Source organism: Alnus glutinosa, chromosome 13 (assembly GCF_958979055.1).
Source record: "Alnus glutinosa chromosome 13, dhAlnGlut1.1, whole genome shotgun sequence".
In the NCBI taxonomy this organism is placed as follows: Eukaryota; Viridiplantae; Streptophyta; class Magnoliopsida; order Fagales; family Betulaceae; genus Alnus; species Alnus glutinosa.
Genome location: NC_084898.1, coordinates 11,461,570 through 11,477,677, shown reverse-complemented (window position 1 = coordinate 11,477,677; position 16,108 = coordinate 11,461,570). Strand labels below are relative to the sequence as shown.

The window sequence follows — 16,108 nt, the reverse complement described above, 5'->3', positions numbered from 1 at the left end:
AAATTCTTTAATGGCAACTTGTTTAGCTAGTAAATTAATTTGTAATTTATTAAAGAGATATAATATATTTACAATTTTTATAAAACTCATATACAATTCTAACAACTTTTTTTAAAATTAACCATTGAATATATTTTGTAAAAAAATAGATCTTTAAAAAAAAAATTATTAGAATTATACAAAATTTATATAAAGAGTTATACAACAAACCCCTCCTCCTTATCAAATATCTCAGTTGGTAAAAAAACAGTGTTAACGTAGGAGCTATATATAGACCACAGAATACTTGCATAGTCTAACAAAAAAAAAAAAAAGAGCAGAAGAAGACAAAAAGAGAAAAGAAAAGCAACTTGTATTCAAATCCTAAGAACTCGCCTGGCAGAGAGTCCCAAGAGAAAAAGGGTATCTAGGCATATTCTTATTTATTCTAAAGGCCAATGCTATTTACAGTAATCCTATTTAAGTAAAAATGTTATACAATTATCATATAATTTTATGATGTAGTAGTAAAATTAATTTTTAAATTTATATCTATAAAAAAAAAAAAAAAAAAAAAAAAAAAAAAAAAAAATTTACATTATTTCTCATATATAACAGCAGCCTACTAAAAGCCTGGGCCGTTCGATGAATCTATTCATAACATTAACGCATCGCAATTTGACCCCAACTCAACTGCTTTGTTCCCTACGTCTGCAGAGACCTATGAGTGACCACATTCTAAATTTTCCCACATAATTTTAATGGTTAATGATTATTATCTATTACGATATTGCAGTTCATAAATAGTTGAAAAACCAAGCAAAGCCGTCTGATTTTCTCTATCTTCAACCAACGAGCTTCGTTGAGTTCTGCTCGGAAAAGCTCCCCCTTTTCGGCTCGTCTTCGTAAGGTTTTTTTCTCTAATTTTTTTTTAAGTATGATATTTCCCAAGTTTAACAGTCTTTCAATTAATTTACTAATTTCATCTACTTGATAATCTGTTTGATATTAAATTAATCGAGTGACGTTGTGATAAACACAAAGCCCCTGTAATTTTTCTTTTCCTTTTTGATAAAATCCTGCTTAGATTTTTTATTTTTTATTTTTTTAAAAAAAACTTCAGGTAATTGAAGTTTTTTCCTTTCCTGGGGATGTTTGATTTTCAGCAAGCTAAGTGGATATGTGTTTGTTTCTTCAAAAGAATTTGTGCACTATTGTGTTTAGGTTTTACGCAAAATGAAAAAAAGTTGGGTTGTTGATTTTTTAGTATATACATGTTCTTGCTGTTAATTGTATGATCAAGTTTATGTGGTGCTTTTGTGGGTAAACGATATTGAAAAAATGCTAGTTCAATTTGAAATTTGGTTTTTTTCTAAAAACAATTAAATTTATGCATGTTCTTCATATTATTGATGAATATGACTGCAAGAAACTTTAAATATAAAGTAGGTGCTGCCTAACTCTGGGTTGTGGCTGGTGATCTTTGTCCTATGTCGCGTAGGCTTTTGGGTTTGAGCAATGTTGTTTTATATTATTATGGCTCTTAATTGTCCGAGGAATAATTTTTTTTCCTAATGAGTGAATGAATAGGTAATAATTTACTCTATTTTTATGGTAATTTCAGGGAAAAAAAAATGGCAAAGAGTTACTTCAAGCAAGAGCATGATCTTGGTATGTAGTATGTACTGTTGTGTACGGATGGCTGGGCAATATATTTAATTTATGAATATGTGATTACTTTTGTTTTCAGAGAAGAGACGCGCGGAGGCTGCTAGGATCAGGGAGAAATACCCTGATAGGATTCCGGTGAGCAATAACTTTTAACTTTTAAGCCTGATGTTGGCAATTCTGGTTTGTGATGTGATTTCACTGCTGTGGAACCACATATATTCTTTTTATTTCGGTTTCCATTTAGGAAATCAAATTTTGGTTGAACTGGTTTCATAAGCATGTTTCTGTATTTGTAGTATGTCTTGTGTTTTGAATATATTATCGGCTTTCTAGTCCATGAATGGGAGCAATATAAACTGAGAATTGCCGAGGAATTTTACATTTGAAGATTCCGTGTACCATTGTACGTCGGGCTATTAGGGTTACTAATGATTTAGGGCTTGGTGATTTACAAAGCCTTGAACTATACTTATATCAAAGAGCTCCTGCTTAGGGAATACATATTTATCAAAGCTTTAGCTAGATGATCTAGAATGCTGCTGCTGTTGGGTTTGGGAATGGCAGTACTAATTCCTGTGTAGACCATAGATAACTTAATTACGTCTTTTTTGTCTTATATCTTTGTACAAGTTATATTTTATGTCTGTCGATTATTTTGCCACATATCCTTATTTTTCCTGCTTTTGCTTTTTTAGTGCTTGTGTGCATGCAATAACAAAGTGCTGTATCTACACTTTCTAGATGAAGGCCTTTTAATGTTCTCTTGCAGTATATTGATAGCGAAATTTTGAAGATAGGTCATTTTATTTGGTAGAGAAATTTAAAGAAGAAATTTGTGAGATGTTGAACCACAAGTTTCACAAGGTCCTCAAAAAATTGAATCCCATAGTACTGATAATTTGGTCGTGTGACTGTCATTGTAGAAAGTAACAAGTTTCTTTGAGTACTTGGGGAATTAAGGACAGGACTCTGTTTTTTTTTCTTTAATTTTTTTTTCATTCTTTCTATTTATTTATTTATTTTAATGAAAATGAATTCTGCTGTACTTACTATCCAATGATTTAAATGACTGCATCAGCATTCTACCGTTTTGTTTTTCTAAGCTGACTTTACTGGGAACTTGCTTGTATAATTTTAAGGTTATTGTGGAGAAGGCAGAGAGAAGTGATATCCCAAGCATCGATAAGAAAAAGTAAGTAATTCCTGCAATTAGATGCTGTAGAATCTCTTATTACTTTCCCTACTCTCTCTCCCCACACTAATGATTTAGTTTAATTGTCCTAGAAAAGTTGTGTTCATTAGTGTTTCAAACTTGAAATTTAGTCAGAAGTATTCTTATCGAGCATCATTGGGGGAGAATAAGCTACGCATTGGCCCTTCCTAATGCCTCTGGGTTCTGATGCCTCCCTCCCTCAATTCAATAGCTCTTTTTATTTCGCGTGTACTTGGTCCCCCCCCCCCCCCCTCCCTCTTTAGATAGCTCTTTTTATTTCATTTGTACTGTTGACATACTTCATACAACTTATTCATGACTACAAAATGAAGTTTTCATTGAACATATGGCCATTGGTTACTTGCAATATTCATGGTTACAAAAACTAGTTAAAAGAAAGGTATTTTGATAATAAATAAAACATTTTATTTTCATTGGTATGGTGGGCTGTTGTGATCACTTGCAATATTCATCACCAATGCTTTGTGATGATTAATAAATCCAAGAAAAATTCTAATGGAGAAGAAATATGGTGATACAGTTATGATTGCGTTTGGTATACCTGCCCACTTATATGCTATTATGTCTTGGCACTTGGCAGTGTTTTAGGTGAGACCTGAGCTTGGTGTTGGTCTTGTTGAATTTAAGCATCAAACTGTGAGCCCTGCCCTTATAAGAATTACTAATTCTTATTTGGACAAAACTTTTTGTTGCTTATCAAACAATAAAAGGATTCAGTTTTAAAGTGATGTACAAATGTAGCGGATAATTAGTTGCTTTATTTTTTTCACTTGCTAATTCTTGTAAGGCCAAGTGTGGGTGTTGTTTTGTTTTTGTAATTATGTTAGATGTCTTTATGCTACATGGTTGTATATTATACCAAAGAGGAGATTTTGGTCAATATGTTTGTTATTGTGGCTGGATTTTTATTTTTTATTTTTTATTTTTTATTTTTTTCACTTTTCACCATAAGCTGAATGGAAAAACCACAGGTACCTTGTTCCAGCTGACCTGACGGTGGGACAATTTGTCTATGTCATCCGCAAAAGGATTAAACTGAGTGCTGAAAAGGCAATCTTTATATTTGTGGACAATGTCCTTCCACCGACGGGTAAACCTAGCCAGATTATATTATCGCCTACATGATAAGAGTATTGATAAAAACTACATTTTTATTTAATAACTATTTTATAATGTTGATATGGCAGTTCCAACCAAACCAACTTTTGGATTAGTCTTTTTTTTTTTTATAAAAAAAAATCTAAGAATTGGTTGGAACTATTAGGTTAGCATTGAAGGATATTTGTAAGATAAAAATGTGGTATATGGTATTACTCAAATGATAATGATCTATTTGGACATTTTGATTTGAGACGGCTCACTGAATGTTGTTTAATTTGTTTGGTTCTTACAGGTGCTATCATGTCTGCCATATACGAGGAGAAGAAGGATGAAGATGGGTTTCTGTATGTTACTTACAGTGGTGAAAACACATTTGGGCATCAGATTCCACTGTAGTCTTTGATTTTTCTAATTGCCGCCTTCTTTCTTTACATCTTCACCGTATTTGATTTGCTTGTTGCCGTCACCGTTGCCTCGTGCAGGATAATTTGGTTATTGTGCCTATATCCAAAAACCTACCTGTGGTTTTATGCAAAGGTATATATTTGTACAGGTTAAAACTCTTAAGAACCAGGTGAATGTTAAATTTCCTGCCTTTTTTAACAATGATTCTCTTCAATTTTTGTCTCTTAGAAGTAAGTTGCTCTTCTTAAAAGGGTTGTCAGTGTTTGTGTGCCTCTTTGTTTCTTAAATCCCGAGTGTAGGCTACTTGTTGGACGATCCTATCTTCATACCTCACTGGTTAGAGGCTGGTCTTCCTAAAGTTACTTTGGTTGATTGGGACAAGATCCTCTTCATTTCGAATAAAATAAATAAAATCCCTTTCATGTTTAGAATTGAAATTTGGTGTATTTAGCGGTATACGTAATTTCATATTAATTAAATTTTTTAATAGAAATACAAACATTGACTTAATATACATTCTTTAAATGCACCAAATTTTAATATGGGAAAAGTACACATAAGTTATTATTTCATTGTCAATGTTCTCTCCAAATTATCAATTGTGTTGATGTCTTTTTTTAAACTATTAAAGTATGCCAATGTTTTCCAAGTGACAAAAATGCCTTTCATAAAATTGTTTTTTTTTTAAAAAAAAGAGACTAAAATAACAAAAAGTTATAAACAAAAATAATAATAAACAAAAAAATTCAAATTAAAAATAAAAAACTGGTTTTTTTTTTTTTTTTTTAAAAAAATTATAATTTCAGTTGTTTTTTCGATTGCTTTAAAAAAAAAAAAAAATCATTCTTTTCCTTTTTTATTTGTTTTTCATTTTTTTTTTCTTAAAAAAAGAACATTGTTTTTGTTTTTTTTTTTTTTTTTAGAATTTATAAGGACATTTTTGTCTTATTGAAAAAAAATTAGAGTAATTTTTGTCTTTTTGTTGGTTTTATGAGAGACATTGACACAATTAATAAATTTGGAGGACATTAACAATTGAGTTGTAGTTTAAAGGATATGTCTACTTTTCTCTTTTAATTTTGATCATAAAATGGATATTATTTATTTTATGTAAAATAGAGAGGATCGCACTTTGCTGGCCGGACCAAACACCATTTAATAGAAAAGATAAAGGACCACGTTAATGACAAGTATTCCTCTTATTAAAACTTCACATTGTCACTTATTTTATTTTTTTTTTGAAGGAAACACTTCGTCACTTATTGCCTAAAACAATCACCACTAATTTTTTGTTAAGATGATTTGATTATGCAGACAAATCAGAGATCAGAGTAAATACAGCATCAAATATTAGTACGATCGAGCGAATTTGGGATGAACGTGTTGATGAAACCTCATTTAGGCGTTCTTTTCGAACAGAGAAAAGTACTATGATGAACTTCTTTCAGCTCTTTTTATTCTCTATTTAAATTACTAGTCTAAACTCACTACTTCATTGCGAAATCTTTGAAGTAAATTATAGGAAAAAAAATGCAAAATCTGTCCATATGGTTTAACTGATTTACAATTAACTCTCTATGATATCAAAATGAACTCAAAGGTCTCTGAGGTATGCCAAAAAAACAAATCACTCCCTACAATCAAATTTCGTTAAATGCTTAACAGATTCTATTAGTGTCTTACGTTAGTGCTAATAAAATGACGACACGTGTCATTCTTAATAATATATATATATATATAACTAAAAAATTTAAAACTTAAAAGAATTTTTTTTTTTTCAAAAAGAAATAGAAAAAAAAAATAGAGAACCAAAAAAAAAAGATAAAAAGGTGGGGTGGCTAACGCTTGGCTAGGGTGGCCTGCCAGCCACCCCAATAGGTGGCTTGGGGGTGGCATTGGCCCATAAGGGTGGTGGCGTGTCACCCCCGCCCACCCTTAGGTTGGCTTGCAGGCCACCCCAATTTTGAGGGTGGCTAGGGATGCCTTTGGGCCACCCCATAGGAAGAAGTGGGTGGACCCCAGAGCCACTGCCTGCTTATGGGGGTTGCAGCGCGCCACCCTAGGCTTCCTCTTGGTTGGCCTGAAAGCCACCCCAGCCACTTATTGGGGTGGCTGGCAGGCGACTCCAGCTAAGGGGTTGGCTGGTGATCAACCACCTTTCTTTTTTTATTTTTTGTATTTTTATTTATTTTTTCAAAAAAAATAATTCTTGAATTTTCTAATTACTTTAATTTTATAGTTTTACATATTTTATAGGGATAAATGCACTACTGGTCCTTAGGATTTGCCTAAACGAATCACTCCATGTGGTACTATAATTACAAATCACTCACTGAACTCGTTTTCCGTCCACCAAGTAAATAAAGTTCGTTAGTAGATTATAATACAAATTATATTTAGAGGTTGTATCACTATTTATATGATATGACAAACTAACGGATTTTGTTAACTTGGTGGACGGAAAACGAGTTTTGAGAGTGATTCGTAATTATAGTTTACCACAAGGACTCTCCATGAACTTTTTATACCACAATGAGTGATTCATAATTTAAGCTAACCCTAGAGACCAGTGGTACAGTTATCCCTATTTTATATTTATAATTATATTTTTTTTATTAAGATTGACACGTGTTGTTATGTTATTGGAGCTGACTGACATACTAACGGAATCCGTTAAGTAGTTGACGGAATTTGACTACAGGGAGTGATTTATTTTTCTAGCATACCATAGGGACCTCTGAATTCATTTTAATATCACTGGAAATTAATTGTAAATTAGATCCACATAGACTGTTTTTACATTTTTTTTCCTATATTATATGCTTTGCTTGTAGAACGAACTATCAAACTATTTAAACCATAAATATTGCATGATTCTTTGTATGAGAAGGAAGGCCTACGTACAGTCTTTTGGGACCAATACTCGCTGCACATTCTTATCGTCAAATTAATTTGTAGGCTTTGTACGTTTTCTCCATGTGACGAGTGTGGAAGCACACAAAGTCCACTCAAACATATGACCCATGTACATTTCAACCTCATCTACTTTTACGTTTTACTAGATTTCTAATACTAAAAATCACTCATATTTCATTGGACTGATGTGCCAATACCAATCATCGATCCTTTAGATCTGCTTATGTTTATATATATATGGGCCGATGGACACTACCACGTTAACCCAATGACATAAAAGTAGAACGTGAGTATATATAGTTTTTAACATTTCTCCTTCTTAAATTATGAATCTCAAACAATTATTTAAAAAATTATCATTAAGGCTGAGCATGGGGGGATGCCCCTTTTTTTACCCCACCCCGCTAAAATCTGCCTACACTCGTGCGGGGTGGTTGGGGTTGGGGTTGGGGTGGGGATGCACGGGGCGGGCATAGAAAGAGTAGACAATTTTCTTCAATTGCCGTTGCCATCATGATAGAAACTCTACAAATAAATCCATCAATTCAGATCTAGATCTGAGATTTCTAACAAAAAACATATACGGGATGTACCAACAATGATAAAAACCAGATCTAAGATTTTCAACAAAAGTCATATATAGATATACCAATAAAAACCAGATTTGAAATTTTCGACAAAAACCATATACAAAACAGTGAAGTGAAGTTCTAATTCTCTGAAAAATAAAAACACCTGCAAACCTGTTGCGAGTTTCCAACGTTCCCATCTCTCTCGCACCTTCTCTGATAAGTTCTCCCCATTTCCGCTCTTGAACCCATCTTTGTTGGATCTTCGACTAGTGCCCATAACAAAACCCAAACAGTGAAGTGAAGATTGATGAAGGTGAAGACTGGAGAGTGGCGCAAGGGGAGGCTGAAGTCTATGAAGAGAAGAGAAAAAATGAAGAGAAAGTCTAGAAGAGATTGAAGTGAAGCTCTGAATCTTCTGATGAGAGGAAGAGGAAGAGTCTAGAAACAAAATGATAAATGGAAAACTGAAGAGGCGTGCTGGGTAGCCTGGGTTATTAGGGATTTTCTAATTTTTTTTTCTTATGTTTTTTTATGCGGGGCAGGGCGGGTCCCTGGGGTTTTTTAAAACCCCAACCCATGCCCCGCCCTGCCCCGCACGGGTTGGACAAAATCCAACCCGTGCCCGCATAAATAACTTCAAAAACCCGTGAAAATAGGGGCAGGGCGGGTCCTGCTCAGCCCTAATTATCATAACCCGAAATATTCTTAGGAAAATTAGATCAAAGTATGTGTAGCGGAATACCAATCCCATAAAAAATTTATTCAAGATAAACAAGGCCAGATTAATTAAACTAACATGTTCAGGGTACTTGAGTCAACCTTTAGATCTTCTCTCTGATGATTGAATATGACCATGAGTATGGACTTACAACTTGAAGTAGTAAATTAGTAAATAATACTTAACTATGGGCCTATGACAATCTACTTATAGACTTGAATTTAGAGCTGTAGCATATATAGGATTGGAGTCATAGGAGAACTACAATTCCAATACCTACTATTTAGGATGCAGAGATAGAACTGGAGTAATAGGAGAACTATAATTACAATCTCTACTATCTAGGGTTTTAACCCTAACCCATTGCCACCAACTATTCAACATGAGCTTGGGTTTTATCCCTTATGCACAATGCTCTTTTATTTCTATTTAAGCCATTTAGAATTAATTCCAAGAGCTCATAACTCTTTAATTGTTTAAGCCCATAGAAATTAATTCCTAAGCTCATAGCTCTTTAATTGCTTAAGCCCATAGAAAATTAATTCCTTAGCCTAATCATCTCTAAGTAATGAGTTACATAAGAATTAAATTACTTTGACCAATATTTTATCAAATAAAAAAATAAAAAAAAAAATAAAACAAATAAATACAGAACCGAGGCACATAGAATATGGTCAATTTACATCATCTCATAGAGACCTAAAGAAAAAAATACAATTAACTTTAAATAGGTCTGTAACAATATCACATGACCCTATTTAATCACAACTGATTCCACAAAACAAATGTGACTGCACTCTAATATGTATTTTCAAATTAATGAATCAATCTCTGCGACGTATTTATTTATTAGATATTACCCTTCCATGGAATTATTCCTTAGTTGAATCAAAGTCAATACACCGTTACTTAGTTCACCACCTATTTTCCTTGATACCCCTGATCTAATTACATGATATATCATTTTTGTACCTTGTGAGATTTTCATCTCACCTTACACAAAACAAAGTTTCAGTAAATACTACTGAAACACTCAGGTACGAGCTTTAGGATAATCATTCCCATTAAATCTACATCAAGGATAATATTTCTTATCGCTTTGTTCCATGACAAAATGATTTGATTCATTCTTGATGAATGTGTTTTCACAATGTTACATACGATCACTTAACGCATAGAAGTGTTAACTAGCGATTTGATCTCATTCTCGTACATCAAAGTAATCTACACTATACATCTGATTTCACAATCTTTTCAAGATTTAGAGTAACTGTTATAAGTCGTGGTGCACGTACATCATTCTTAATCACAATATTGAAACGTACATCAAAGTGACCTACACCTTTCGCTGCTCTGCCACACCTTTGGGCGAATTATTGTAAGAGGGCATGAGGCCTACCTGCCCAATCAAGTCTCAGCCTGTTTGACCAGGCAAGTAGGCCCCATTAGGGCATTCTCACAATTGTTTGACCAAATTACAATCAATGTGAATAGACAATTACATTGAATTTCAATTCCACTCCAAAAACCTTTTATTCTCACTCTTTTTCTTTCCAGCTAATCTTGTCTCTCTTCCTCATAGTTCCTCGAATTATATGAAAACATAAGAAATATTTGCCCTTTTTCTTTTTTTTGTAGGAACCAAAAAGTATTTTGGAATTGAAAACATTTTTTCAACAAAAAAGAAAAAAATGCTTAATGCGGAAAGAAACAGGAAAGAAATAATAACAAAAAAAGAAAAAAGAAAAAAAAGAAAAAGAACACAAAAAGACCCTTAGATCAAACAAAGAGAGTCACTCGTAAAACGGTACCGTAATAAGTGGTAGAAACAATAATAACTAATCGTACTTGGGGCCCACAACTGACATGGCAATGTACGATATTGGAAATGGCACATGGAGTACATGGCACGTGGCATGCAAGGCGGTACCGACGGTGGTGGGGAGACTGGGACCCATTGATGTTCGAGAGAAGAGGCGCAAGAGACGGTTTGGGCATGCTCCTTTGTCCCCTCAGTCCCCGTCCCCACTCCCCACTCCTCCATGCATCCCCACGTCACCCAATTAAGCTTCGTTTTTTCCAAGAAAAAAGAAAAAACCATTCTCTCAACCTAAATATATATATATATATATATATATCTTCATTCGATTAGTAGTCTTTTTCATAACGATTTCTTCCTACCTAATGCATATATGAATCATTTTACTCATTAATTAAGTAATATATATATATATATATATATATATATATAATTTTGATATGAATATATGATCGATATATAGGAATAATTAAAAGTGGAGATAGAATTATTATAAAAAGTTTATCCTTTTTAGGGATTTTGGGTTGGTCCAAATATAAATCCCGTTTGATGATTTGTTTTTCACTATGAATATATGATACTAGCTAGGTTTAGGCCAAAAAGATACAGCATGCATGTTAACAAGTTGTGCAATTACAAGGATAATTACGACATTTTTTACATTCCTTTAATTTGTAATTATATATGATTATACTCTGCCTTAGGAACATATATTTTATGCATAAAGTACGTACAAATCATGTCTTTAATTTAATTAGCAACTCTTTTTTTTCTTTTTCTTTTAGCAAGTAATTAATTGTTGTTGATGATTTCTCTCGTAGAAAAGGTAATCAATTAAAGATCCAGGGAGGGCAATTGAAAAAGCAAGCTAAGAAGGATATATATATAGATCGATATAGCTAGTTGCAAGCTCCATGCAGAAGTAAAACTTGCTTGTAGCACAGAGACACAGAATGCAGGTCGTTTACAGAGAAACACATGGGTAGGTCCTAGTTCTCCTGGTATTTGTATGGCTAGATATATATCCTCTTTTACTAATTTTAACACCAGATCGATCGATCTCAGCAATTAATGTTTTATCTTGAGTTAGCTATATATATTGCCCTTATTTTCTTCTTTCTTAATTAGTACTCACAATATTTGATCAAGCTAGTGGTCATCATCTCTTGATTAACAAAATGTTTTGAAGATGTTAGTTGGTCATACTCGATCCGAGCTTCGGATCTATGGGGCTTGCAAGGAGGAGAACAAATAAAGAAGGATTAAAGTGAACGGCCAGTGATTCAGCGGAAAGTCACATCGATGCCTAGCTAAGTCAGAAAATGATTTTGAGGAAAGAAGTAATTAATTAAGCTGAAAAAATAAGAAATAGAACGAACGTACCTCTTAACGCAAGAGTAGGAAATATTGTGAAAATATATATAGTTCGTATTGGTGCTTTCCTGGGCATGCTCTTAATTAGTGTATATATATATATATATATACCAAATTTAATTTCCATAAGCATAGTTGTAAAAATATTAATCTCCATGCATATATATATATATATATATATATAAACATTCGATCGATCATTACGTAACTCTATAGTAGCTTTCTCTTTCTTGAGGCCCCAGATTTAATAAAAAGTGAGAGGAGGGGAACAAGGGAGGCCCCCAGATATCTCCAAATGCGTTTCAAAGGTTCATCACCCAAACACCTGCATGTTCTCTTAAACAACTTCTCCCATCCCATACAAAACCTGCATTTAATGCTCTCCTTTGCCTCCACCACTACAAATACTTGGAAACCTAACTCTGAATTCTCACCTCCATCATTTGCGATATATTCAGTGACCACTTCAACCTGATAATAATCTCATTATTCAAACCATGTCTTCTCCTCTTCTTCTTCTTCTCATTCTCCTATCATGTCTTTCTCTGCATGTATCTGATGCTCGCCATCTCCGACTTACCAAAAAGGAGAACGCAAAAGTACAAGTCTACCATTTCACCAAGGTTTGGTCTTTTAACATTATTAATGCCATACAAATACTATCTCATGAAATTTATTCACTTTATTATTATTATTATTTAGTTCATTCAGCCAAACAAAATTATACCTATTATTATGGTCTAATTATTTAGTGAAAAGTTACTCAAACCCTTAATTAAGGAGCAATTTTTTTTTTTTTTTCTCAAACAATGTTAGAATATTAATATTAACTGATTAAATTTACTCTTTCTTATAAATTTAAGCTTTTGGAATAAATGATGATTTTAACATGTATGGTATTTAAGCCAGAAGTCATAAGTTCAAACTCTGACTCCACAATTTATTCTATATTTTCAAATTAAATATTCTACAGGTTGAGTATCATATTTTCACTTATAAATTAAGGTGGAGTATTTGAGATATAACAAGTAATAGATTGTTAAAATATTAATTAAATAATTAAATTTATCATTTCTTATAAACTTGTGGTAATTAATTTAACAAAGTGTATGTAGCGTAATATTTTTACAATTTTTCTCTTACGCATTATTAATGGTTTATGGTTCATTTTACGTAGGATGTAGAAGATACAAAAGTTTTTGAGACATCAATCACATCAAGGTTGAGGCCTTACACCTTAGAGGGGTGCATATCAAAACAGAAAAAAGTCAAAAATGGCGAAAGAAACGACCATGACAGTCGGGGTGGTGCTAACAAGCAGAAGGATTCAAACCCAAACTCAAAGCTTCTTTTCAAGAAACAAGAACGGGCAAATGGGGAACCTCCTTCAGGTTCTCTTCAATTAAATTGAATCTTGTGTTGAGTTTTTTCACGTGTGCTAGTCATGCTATTATTTTAAAAAGACTATTTAATTTAATTTTTTTTATAATTATTTATAAAGTTTAATTTCATAATTAGCCTAATAAAAAATTAATATAAAACTTTTAATAATACGAGTATTTTTATAACCCACTATTTTATATGGACTATACATTTTTTCATGATCAACGTGATCGAGAACCATAAATATTTTCTCAACTACTATTATTTCATTATTGTTGTTGTTGTTACTCGATTAATTGACATATACAGCGGTCGGATTTGCAGGAAATTACAATTCCATGGTATCATTTTTCCAGAAAGAACTGCGGGCTGTCAGAAATATAAAGGTAGATAACTTCTGCTTTTGTATGTACTTAGATTACATAGGTTTGCATACGTTAAATAATCACTTATTTTAAAAGTTTATGTTAATAAAAAATGATGAATTTTTAATTATTTAATTTATATTTTAACGCATCTAGCATCCTCACCCGCGATAAAAATATGCAGAATATATATATAGCAAAAGAAGTAAGACGTAGGAGAAAATGGTGTGGCTATATATATATATATATATGTTTGCATGAAAATGCATGCTTAATTGTGTGTAGGGAGAAGAGATCAGAAACGTGCGGTCACTGCTGGGATCTGTGCAACATAACAGTACTGAAGAAACAGTAGATGTGATGGAAAATGACGCTGCGGAAGACATTGTAGTGATGGATTATGCGCAACCCCATCGGAAACCACCCATTCATAATGAAAAGCACTAGATCCATGATCTATAATTCCGACATTTTATTACTTTTTTTGTCTTTTGGGATTAATGTTGTTTCGAACAGTGTTTAATTAAGGGTACGTAAGATCGATATGAAGTATAGTTAGATATTAAGATACGGACACTCTCCTAAGATTTCCTGGTTTTCAATAAAAATTCGAAAGAAAAAAAAAAAAGGACTTCAATACATGGGAAAATATCAGTTCCCTCTGGACGTAAAAGTATTTATAATTAGAGTCAACTAAGAGGAATATATATGACGATCGAATTGATCGATCCTTTTAACTTTGTTTTGGGTTATGCTTTATATATATATGTTAAATGTACGTGATCGTAGATAAATGATTTGAATAAAGATGAAATATATATAGGATTATTCATCCAAAAAAGAAATATATATAGGACGTGGATGAGTTTCAATTCCATCGTTGTAAATATTGTGGTTGGTATTCTTATTTGTTTTTCACTTAATACAAAGCTGGCGGACTTCTCTGAGATAAGATCAGATGGTCAAAAGGATAATTAATGAAGAAGAAAGAAGAAGTTGTTATGCAGGTGCTTGCAATGAAGCCTCTTCATCCCATATGTCTTTACAGATTGGATCAGTCTCCTGACTCTCCTCTGAAAAGAATCATAGCATGATTTAACCTTTTTCTTGTTGCGTATTTTGCTGAAAATATATAAATTAAAATAGTACATATGTATATGGCCCTATGCTAAACACGGGGTTTGAGGAATAAAACTTTGCATGCCTTTTTATTCGTAGAATGTTGCGTTAAATAGGCTCACGCTTAAGAAATTACAGACTCCTACTCAATAACATTTACATGCATAAGAGATAAATTAATTAAAACATCACAACTAAAACAGAAATGTTAACAAAGACCATCTCTAGGATGATTTGGAGATAGATTTCTTATACCTTCAGAACTAACACTAACATAGACTATGAGTGTGTGGCTATTAACCGCCCGCATCCACTATTCGCACATGTCGATGGAGTTAGCGAAAATCATTTCCCATATATGCGGATGTAGATATCAGTTTTAGGGTATGCGTTAACCGCATTTGCATACCTTTTATATAAAATATATACTATATTTAATAAATTCACCAAAATAATGTCGTTTTGGATTGGGTATAGGTTATGTGAAATAAATATGTTTTCAATAGATTAGGACTTAAAAAAAAATTAAAACAAGCCAAAATCACTAAAAACTTGGGCTGTCAAAATGGGTTGACATGACCCGTTTGATCTGCCAACTCGTTAAGGATTGACCTTGACACGGCCCGTTTAGATAAAATGGTCAGACCCTTCGACCCTAACACGACTCACTTAAATAACAGATTGACATGACACGACCCATTTGACCCGTTTATTAAATTGGTCCAACGGGTTGTGTCGGGTTGACACAACCCGTTTTACCTATTATATAATAAAGTCTATAAAAATAAAAATAAAAACACGAATTTAAACTAAAAAAAAAAAATCATATTGTTTAAATAATCATATTATTTCACAGTTGAAATATGAAACATTGAATTGTTTTATTGTTTACTTGTTCTGATTCAACTTCTAAGTTCGAAAACTTGAAAGAAAGAAAAAAATTCCGCTAATTTTTTTTAGTTTTTGTCTTTTTTGTTCAAGTTCTAACTCAATAAAGGAAAAATGCTTGTTTTGTTTTTATGAGATTTTTTTAGTTTAGTCTTTACTCTTTAGACAGTGAGAGAAAGAAAAAGGTAACATGATTGTTTAGATTTAATTTTTAATGTTGAACAAAAAAAGGTTTAAGTGTACGGATCGAACAGGTCGACCCACGGGTCAAACGAGTTGACAATTTAATGACCATTTTATTAAACGAGTCTAACAGGTCAACCCTTTTATGACCCGAACCCTTTTAAGCTTAATCCTAACCCTTTAACTTCGTGTCGGGTTTACGAGCCATGTCAAAAATTGCAAATTCTACAGTAAAAACGGCCCATATAACATTTTCAAAATCATTTAAAATATGCCATAATAAAGACCCAAATAATGTCCAAAATGTCCATTACCTAATATGCGGATAGTGGATAATAACCTCATTTAATAAACGCGATAACCACGCGAATGTGAATAGTA

At 32.7% G+C, this 16,108-nt stretch overlaps 2 protein-coding genes across 3 annotated transcripts; both read left to right on the top strand.

Annotated features, from left to right (window-relative positions):
- The first annotated feature begins 745 nt into the window (after nucleotides 1–745).
- On the top strand, nucleotides 746–4,591 carry LOC133854915 (autophagy-related protein 8f). 2 transcript variants are annotated; one of them, XM_062291187.1, is made up of 6 exons: nucleotides 746–889; nucleotides 1,604–1,650; nucleotides 1,730–1,785; nucleotides 2,790–2,842; nucleotides 3,856–3,974; nucleotides 4,278–4,591. In XM_062291187.1, exons 2-6 carry the CDS (start codon nucleotides 1,614–1,616, stop codon nucleotides 4,379–4,381), a joined length of 369 nt encoding a protein of 122 aa, XP_062147171.1. In that variant the 5' UTR covers nucleotides 746–889; nucleotides 1,604–1,613; the 3' UTR covers nucleotides 4,382–4,591. The 2 variants fall into 2 exon arrangements, with proteins under 2 accessions (XP_062147171.1, XP_062147172.1); XM_062291188.1 differs by having other exon boundaries at nucleotides 747–884.
- Nucleotides 4,592–12,242: 7,651 nt separating this feature from the next.
- On the top strand, nucleotides 12,243–14,091 carry LOC133854054 (uncharacterized). Its single transcript, XM_062290083.1, has 4 exons — nucleotides 12,243–12,412; nucleotides 12,967–13,180; nucleotides 13,497–13,558; nucleotides 13,823–14,091. The coding sequence occupies exons 1-4, from the start codon at nucleotides 12,287–12,289 to the stop codon at nucleotides 13,982–13,984; spliced, it is 564 nt and encodes a 187-aa protein (XP_062146067.1). The 5' UTR covers nucleotides 12,243–12,286; the 3' UTR covers nucleotides 13,985–14,091.
- Nucleotides 14,092–16,108: the final 2,017 nt, after the last annotated feature.